This window comes from Benincasa hispida, chromosome 5, assembly GCF_009727055.1.
Source record: "Benincasa hispida cultivar B227 chromosome 5, ASM972705v1, whole genome shotgun sequence".
In the NCBI taxonomy this organism is placed as follows: domain Eukaryota; kingdom Viridiplantae; phylum Streptophyta; class Magnoliopsida; order Cucurbitales; family Cucurbitaceae; genus Benincasa; species Benincasa hispida.
The window spans coordinates 957,902-967,220 of NC_052353.1; the positions used below are offsets into that span (position 1 = coordinate 957,902).

At 31.7% G+C, this 9,319-nt stretch overlaps 1 protein-coding gene across 1 annotated transcript; it reads left to right on the forward strand.

Annotated features, from left to right (window-relative positions):
- Window positions 1-777: 777 nt before the first annotated feature.
- Window positions 778-6,065, forward strand: LOC120077909 (UDP-glycosyltransferase 74G1-like). Its single transcript, XM_039032011.1, has 3 exons — window positions 778-1,618; window positions 2,965-3,234; window positions 5,456-6,065. Exons 1-3 carry the CDS (start codon window positions 947-949, stop codon window positions 5,915-5,917), a joined length of 1,404 nt encoding a protein of 467 aa, XP_038887939.1. The 5' UTR covers window positions 778-946; the 3' UTR covers window positions 5,918-6,065.
- Window positions 6,066-9,319: the final 3,254 nt, after the last annotated feature.

Consider the following 9,319-nt stretch of genomic DNA (forward strand, 5'->3'; position numbering starts at 1 on the left):
TTAAAAATCACAAAAATAATTTTGCAAGTTTGTTTGTCTTATTTATCATGCTATAAAATTGACCTTTCAACTTCTATAGTCATCAAGTGTCCTACGGAACTTCAAATTCTAATTTTCAAAAGTTAATTATTTAAGCTCGTTTCCTTTCGAAAAATTGTCTATTTTATCCACATTTCTTAACATGATTTATATCTTTCTTAAATACAATAACTGAATTCTTAACTAATTTAAAAAAAATTAAAAAAAAAAACTTTTTTGAAGTTAAATTTTTTAGTTATCAAAATTTGACTTGATTTTTTAAACTATGGATAAGAAATAGATAACAAATAAAGAAATTTGGAGGTGGAAGTAATGTCCATAAGCTTAATTTTTAAAAACAAAATGAATATTTATTGAACTTCACAAGTTACATATTTTACATCATGTTTAAAATGTCAATGTCGACGGAAATATTGAGGTCTTAATTTTACGAAGATTTTGGTAGAGTTATCAATAAAATTTTGATTTTGAAGACATGTTTTGGAAAACTTTTACAAAATTCAAAAAACTAATTTAAATTAGTAGATAAATTTTTTTATGATTTTTAAACAAATTAACATGTCTATTAGTTATATTATAATTATATTAATGATATTTTATTATTTAATAATTATGTTTAGTGGAGTTTTGTTTTGTTTGGAGTGCTGAAACGATATAAGATGTGGTGGGGAGTTTTGGTCGAACTATGTTCAGGATAATGAACCTCAGTGGAAATATATCTGTATCTAGGAAACGTTCATACAAACTTTTCTTTTTCTACGCAATTGTGTTTACCCAAAAAAAAAAAAAAAGTGTGTCTAGAAATTTCTGTTTATTTGGCCATAAAGATATTTCATTTTATCCTATAAATAAACCGAGTGTCTGAAAGGGAGAGCAGGAAACGAAAAAAAGCTTGGGGACCATTTCCATGGCGGACGGGGAGGGGAAAACGGTCAATAATGGTAAAAGAGTTCATATCCTGGTGGTAACATACCCAGCTCAAGGCCACATAAATCCCCTTTTACAATTCTCCAAACGCCTCCACCACAAAGGCGCCGCGGTGACCTTCGTCATCACCAAATTCCTTCTCAAAAACAGCCCCGCCGCCGACCGCCCTCCGCCCTTCCCCGTCGAGACCATCTCCGACGACCATGACGCCGGCGGATTTCTCTCCGCCGTCTCTATCCCTGACTACCACGAACGCCTTGAGCGCGTCGGCTCGCAAACTCTCCGGGATCTGCTCCGGCGACTGGACGACGATGGCCGCCGCGTCGACGCCGTGTTATACGACGGATTTATGCCGTGGGTTTTGGAGGTGGGGAAGGAGTGGGGGGTGAAGACGGCGGTGTATTTCACACAGGCCTGCGCCGTGAACAACATTTATTTCCACGTTTATAGAGGAGAAATTAAGCTGCCGTTGGCGGCGGAGGAAGAGATTAAGATCGGCGGAATACCACCGCTGACGGCGGCGGATTTGCCATCCTTTGTGAAAGATGTGAAATCTTGTCCGGGGTTTTGGGATGTTGTGGTTAATCAGTTTCGGAACATTGAGGAAGCCGATTGGTTAATGTGCAATAGTTTCTACGAACAAGAAAAACAGGTTTGTGCCTAACTTACATTATCTTTTATTTTTAAAAAATGATTCCATATTTTTTAAATTACAGTATTACCCCTCAATTTTCATCAAAAATCGAGGATAAATGTTTTAAAATTTCAAACAAAAATTGAAACTTAAAACTCTATGACGATTATTAAAATGATGTTGGTGATTCCAATTTTCCTCCTGCATCACTAATGCACTATTTTATATCCTAATTTCTGTTAGAAAATTTAAATAATTTCTATTAGGGTATTAAAACGTTTATGAAAATTTAAGGTAGTAGCATCTTTTACATAAATGTTAAAATTTAAGTATGTTATTTTCTATTAAAAATTATATCCATATCTTTTCAATTATAAAATAAAGGGGAAATTACGAAAAACACTCTAAAGAATTATGGTAGTTGTAATTATATTCTCAAATTTTTAATTATAAAAATTGATGTATTTGTAATTTAATAATACCATCTAATTGAGGTGTAGAGGGTGATCATTCAATTACGTTTTAAATTTATTTGGGACCCATGAATTGATATGGTTACTGTTATTGTTATTGTTACAATATCAGTAGTATGAATATGACATATTTATTATTACCGTTATTGTTACTATTATAGTAATCATTTGTCCTTAACGATAAATGTGACATATTGAGTAAACATTATCAAAAGTAATTCCATCACATTTGTGATTGTGGCCAATTTCGATTGATCTATCAATAAAATCTCATTACGATTACAATAATTTTTATTACGAATTTGGCAAATGTAGCCTAAGTGTTAAAATTGGATTCTCAAACTATACTGTAGAAATTTTAACAATTGTTTTAGTTTGAGGGTTCCATTTTTATCATTAGAGGGTCGAATTTCTTATCATGGTAAAAAAGGTTAAATACTAGTTTGGTCTTGTACTTATGGTTTTGATTCATTTTTGTTTTTATACTTTTAACATTGGTTCATTTTGGTCCTTGTACTTTCAAAAAGTGGTCATTTGGGTTCCTTTATTTTCATTTTTAGTTCATTTTTAAATGATCAAACTCTTTGAAAGCCCAGGGCTTAAAAATAAATCAAAATTGAAAGTACAAAAACCAAAATGAATATTTTAAAAAGTATAAAGATCAAAATGAACAAAAATAAAAAGTACAAGGATTAAAGCAGTATTTAAATTTTAAAAAAATATATTTGGAGGATAATTTTTAAAGGTAAAAAAAAAAAAAAAAAAACCTTTAAACAAAATGTCCAAATTGTAAAACATGTATATTTTCTTTAAATTTTCATTTGAGATGAATTAGGAGGCCTTCCTTGAGTTAGCTCAATCTATTTCTTTGGTTTTGGGGTTGTTGTTTAGGTGTTGGAATGGATGGAGAAGAAATGGAGGATGAAGACAGTCGGACCGAACATACCGTCGATGTACGCCGACAGGCAAATAGACGACGATTGGGAGTACGGGTTCAACTTCTTCAAACCCGACGGCGAGGTTTGCCGAAAATGGCTCGACGGCCATCGGAAAGGGTCAGTGGTTTTCGTGGCGTTTGGGAGTTTTTCAGCTTTGAGCGTTGAGCAGATGGAGGAATTGGCTTGGGCTTTGGCACAAACCAATTCTTCCTTCTTGTGGGTGGTAAGTATTACATTAACCTTATGCAAATTTATCCAGTCATATCATTATAATTAAAAAAAAAAAACTTAGTGTAAAAAAATAATAATTAAAAAAAAGGTTAAAGTGCATGTTTGTTCCTAAATATTTAATTTTGCATATGATAGGTTTTTTATAAGTTTATAAACATTTTGTTTTATGTTTAATAGATATCGTATAAGATGTAGATCAAATATTATGTCTAGATGACAAAATTTAGATCACAAAAATGGCAGGATTTTTTGTTTTTTTGAGATTTTCAATGACATGTGAGGTAGAAATTCAAACTTGTTAGGCAAAAATATAATGCATTATTTATTTGGGTTAGGGTCATGTTGGTAATTGTCGTCTTGTCTTCTATATTATTAGTTTTGTCATACTTGTATGAACTTTTGAAAAAGCAAGAATAATGATATAAATAGAAAAACAAAATACCAAAAGTTTAAGGTAAAATGAAAAGTTTCAATCTGTCACAAATTGTGACCTCATTAATTTAAATTAATAATTTATAAATTGAAGACTATTTATAAATTTAACTATGATAAATTGTATTAAAATGCATGAAAATTGACAAATCAATGATGTCGGTTGTCTAAGCATTGATCCGGGACCAGTGTCAGTCAAATTATGTACATGGAACGATTGACTCAAAGTTAAGTTAATTTGGACTTACTAAAATAGATTGGGTCAAATTTAAATAAGAGGAAATTTTCACATATAAAAAAAATGTCAAACTATTTTTAAAAAATAGCAAAAAAAAAAAAAAAAACTTGATAGACACTAATTCTATTATTGTCTATCAGTGATAGATCTCTATCACTGATAGACTTCTATTAGCTTCTATCACCCTCTATCAAAAAACATTAAAAGTTTGTTATTTTGTATAAATAGTTTCCCTTATTTTTTCTGGTTTTAAAAATCCTCCCAAATAAAACCTATTAAAAAGATTTGATTAAGCTTAAAGTCTAAAAATTGCACTCAAAGTCAATCAAGCTTAAGCTTATACAAGATCTCCAAAAACTCCTTAAATAGAGAAGACCACACTTCATCTGAGTCCTCTAATATTTAGACATCCATTGAATAATCACCATTAACTTAAGGAATCAAAAGCTAGAGTCTTCAACTATAGTCTAACATAAGCTAGAGAATTTTAGGATCAATGTTCATAAGGTTCAAAGATTAAAAGACTTCAATACATTGATCTCTTCAAAATCTGCAAGTTGAAGATTCAATTGCCTCGATCTCAAGAACACGCCAAAGATTATTCTAAATCGATTAAAAAACTGAAGGATGATCCAAATAAATCAATAAAATCAACTTTATTTCCACGATTTGAATTTTATTGAAATCTTGTGTGAACAAATCGGTACGTCTAATGGGGCAACTTTTACCTTTCATCTCTTCCTCTCCAAGAAGACGTATGTGTAATATATTATATCAATTTATTGAAGTCTTCTGATCTTTAAATCTTCTAATTATTAAATCTTCTAGTTTTCTAGATTTTCCTAGACGTTAATCGAAGACTGATCTAGTTTTTTATTCCTTTGAGTGAATGGTGACGACTCAATGGATGTTTAAATATTGAATGCCTCTAACAAATGGTGGTCTTCTCTAAGTGTTGGGAGACCCTATACGGGTTGTGACTTGGGTTTGGTTGACTTTGAGACCAACTTTTGGGTTTAAGCTTAATCCAATCTTTTTTAATAGATTTTATTTTGGTAAATCAAATGATGCCACTTGTCTAAGTATTAATTCATCGATCAATGTCAGCCAGTCCGGTTGAATTATGCCATATGACATTTGGACTTAAAGCCAAGTTAGCTCGGGTATACTAAAATGGACTAGGCCAAATTTAAATGAAATTTAATTTGAGGATACATGTAAATTATAATTGATCTCAAATTTATAAATTAGTGGCGTGACAATTTATAATGGATCGAAATTTGTGAATCAATAACATAATTGTCCAAAATGTAAAGATATAAATAAAAAATATTATATATAAAGGTTAAAAGTTATGAGTTTGGTTCAAAGACTCGGTTAAATTGAGTGTACATTCTTAAAACCATTAAAATTATTCTGACACATATCTACAACCATTTAAAATTAATTTAATATAGTATGATTTATGAATTGATTTTGAAAAGATTAAAAACAAGTGTATGTGAAGAAAATTAGGGGTGAAGTTAATGGTAGGATTGGACAGGTACGGGCTTCAGAGGTTGCAAAGCTTCCACCGAAATTTGCAGAGGCGACGGCGGATAAAGGGCTAGTAGTTCCTTGGTGCCTTCAATTGGAAGTTTTATCTCACGAATCGATCGGTTGTTTTGTGACGCATTCCGGTTGGAATTCGACGCTCGAGGCTCTAACCATTGGTGTTCCCATGGTGGCTATGCCGCAGTGGACGGATCAAACCACCAATGCCAAGTTTGTAATGGATGTTTGGAGGACCGGAATTAGGGCTCTGCCCGACCGTACTGGAATAGTGCGGGGGACGACGATTGCAGATTGTATCTTGAAGATCATGGATGACGACGAAGGAAAGGAGATTCGGAGAAACGCCGCTATATGGGGAACGTTGGCAAGACAAGCGGTGGATCGCGGCGGAAGTTCCGATCGGAATATTGATGAGTTTCTTTCCCAACTGGCTTCTGATTTAAACATTTAGAAGAATATATCTATTATGTTACTAAACTTTTGAGAGGTGTAACAATTAAAATTCTAAATTTATAATTAAGTGAGCAATCAAATTATGAATTTTAAAATGATAATTGTACGTCGGGTTGATTGAGCTATGTTTGAATTTGTCGGAAAAATATTGTTTTATTTAGTTTGTTACTATGAGCCGTAATTTCAAGTCATATCAATTAAAGATATAGATATATCCAAAAAAAAAAATAATAAGATTAGAAGGACCAAATGGTTATTTTATAAAATTTAGAGGTTGTTTGAGGTGTTAAATTGGTTATGATAGCATGTCATTATAATAGACTATTTTATTTTAAACTATAATAGTTATATTTTGAGTGTAGACTAAAATAATTTGAGTTATAAGTCTTTGTTTAGTGGGGAGTCTATTATTTTTTATTATACATGTAATGGTACCTTTGAATATCATATATCGTTACATAAATTTATCAAATTTATTTCTTAATTTTTGCATAACTCAATTGATTAAAGCATATATTTGTGACAAAAATATTTAGGACACTATAATCCTTAAAATCGGGCTCTAAAACTTGCAAATCTATAAAATTTTGGCCCTTAAATTTGTCATTAGTTACATAATTATTCAAATGGATTGCTTTTTATTAAAATTTTTGTTTGTAATGGAATTTATTTTTTCTCTTCTATAGAGTAAATAAAAATCTCTCTACATTCTGTATTAATGGTCATTTTCTACCGTTAATAAACAAATTTTAACGTCCAATTTTTTTATATGTTAATTCTTAACATATAAAAAAATTAAGATACGAATATATTGAAGATTTATTATTTTTTATATATATAATTTTTATGGTAATGCTTAATTAATTATATAATACTTCTTTTAAATTAGATTAAAGTAGATTTAATAAGAGAGTGAAAACTNAAAAAAAAAAAAAAAAAAAAAAAAAAAAAAAAAGAAATACAACATTGTCGCGTTATGGTTGAGCGACTAGGGTAGATAATAGTGAAGAAGATGAAAATTGAAGAATGAAATTGAGGATGAGGAAAGACGAGGTTTGAATTATGATTTAGATAGTGAGAAAGAAGATAATAATGAAGATTTGATTACCTTTAGGTTTTTTTCTTTTAGGTTTTTCTATTTTTATTATTTTATTTTTAATCTACTTTGTTTTGGATTACTAGGTTTACGTAGACTTTTAAATAAAATAAGTTGTAGGTTGGGTTTCTTGAGTGGTTGGGCTTAAATTTGAAAAAAAAAATGACATAGTGTAACGCCTTCATATATCTGAAAGGAGATACACGTGCTTGAAGCCGATATGTGTATTTGAAAAAAAATTTAAAAAAAAAAAATTTAAAAATAAGATACTTTAAATCACATACCGAACATACATTTGTCATGTATTATCCATACCTAATACAGATTCTCGGCAGAATTAGAAGTATTTGTGTCTCCTAGTTGTAGATTTATTTAATTTCAGTCATTTTCGTTTTTCTAGGAAAAACCAAAATGCCAACGGGGGAGGGAAGATACGTTTTTGTTCACAGGATTTTAGATTATGTTTTCATTTAGTCCATATGTTTCAATATATTACACAACTTAATTTCATAAATATTTTATACGCAAGTTTGTTTAATTTACTATTATCAAAATGATCGTACTAATGTCAATTTACTATTAAATAGTAGGAAAAATTACAAAAACCACCAACTATAGAGTTGGTTACAATGACATGGATGAACTTTCAATTTCATCGATGGGTGAATATTTGTGGTTTCTCCCTTCTCCTGTGGATCCTTCATTTTCATCTCTCTCATTGTCATCCTAAAACACAACCCTCAAGGCTAAGGGTGGTAGTACAATAGTTAAGCAACCAACAGGGGCCGAAGCTGTAGCTGGGTCTGTTATGGGAATCCGCTATATCTGCTTCCTGATGGCGTTTGTGGTAGGCCAAGCTGTAAATCTACCAAAAAGATTAGAACCCAATTTGCCCGAAAACTCGATCGGGAATTGTGTCGGCTTCGTGACGAAGGGCCGGCAATTGCGGCGGAGTTAGAGCTGCAGAGTATAGTCAGAATGATCCAGATGGTCCGTATAATGGGGGGAAGAATTTCTGGTTGTGTAGTAGGTGGAGCAGATTTCAATTTTGTGAAGCGGATTTTGGGTGGGGATTTCCATGTTTTCTAGTTTCTTTTTTCTTGCTGATGGATACAAGAGATGGAAAGGGAATTGAAGCGCCGGTGAGCTTGAGTGAAGAAGACATGGTTGCGTTCCAATATGATGAGGATTTGCTTGCATTTGGCTCATTTTACGGCTGTAGGAGGGAGGGAGGGACATGATGAAGAGGGAGGATAGATAACAAAAGAAAAGAGGAAGAAATCACAAATCCCCGCAAATAAAAATTAATTTAATAAGAGGAACCGATTGCAATCGTTACTAAACGAAGAGGGAATAATTGATCAAATTGAAAGTTCATGAATATGATTCTAACCAGCCTCAGAGTTAAGGGATGGTTTTTACCATTTTTCCTAAAAGTACAATTAAACACTATGGACAGGTCAAAAGAGGTGATCAACAGAAAATAGTTATCAAAGCTAGTCATCGCCGAAATTAAGGGTTGGAGGTGGTCTCGCTATAGCAATTAAAGTTTGTTGTATAGGAGGTCGTTGGAAGTGATCATCGAAACTGATCACTAAAGGTAGTCTTTGATAATTGTCATATATGGTAAGTGTCATCGCTAATCTTCACTGGAGTTGGTCACACAAACTGATCGCTGGTGTTGGTCCCCAGAGGTGGTCATTGGAGTTGGTCACATAGATGGTCACCAAAGGTAATCGTTGAAATTGGCCGCTAGAAGTAGTTATCAGAACTAGTCGCATCGCATGGAGGTGGTCGTAGTCGAAATAAGGCGTCAGCTGGCCACCAAAAGTGATAACTATAATTGTTCGTCGAACGTCGAAATTGGTCATCAGGAGGTAGAGTTATTGTAAATATTTGTGTGAAAAAAATTGGTCATTTTAACCAAATGACCGTTTGGTTGGACAATTGTCTACATGAGAATTTGCACAGTCATCCAATTCTTATGTTTGTTTCATAATTTTTAACCATTCGTGAAATAAACTACTTTCAGGCATCTACATTTTAAGGGTTTTCTATTTCCTTCCAAAACGGTAGGTTTCTGTTTTCTACACTCCATTTGTTTCATTTTATATATAATTCCACTTTAAATATATTTAATTAATTAATATTAATTTCACGAAAAATAATATAAATATTGATTTTGATAAATTAATAATAATCTATTATAATATTTACTTAGCTCATTTTTATAATAAAAATTTTATTAGATAAATGTAATTTCTTTTTTGCCTAAATTATTAATTTATTAGCCAACAATATATT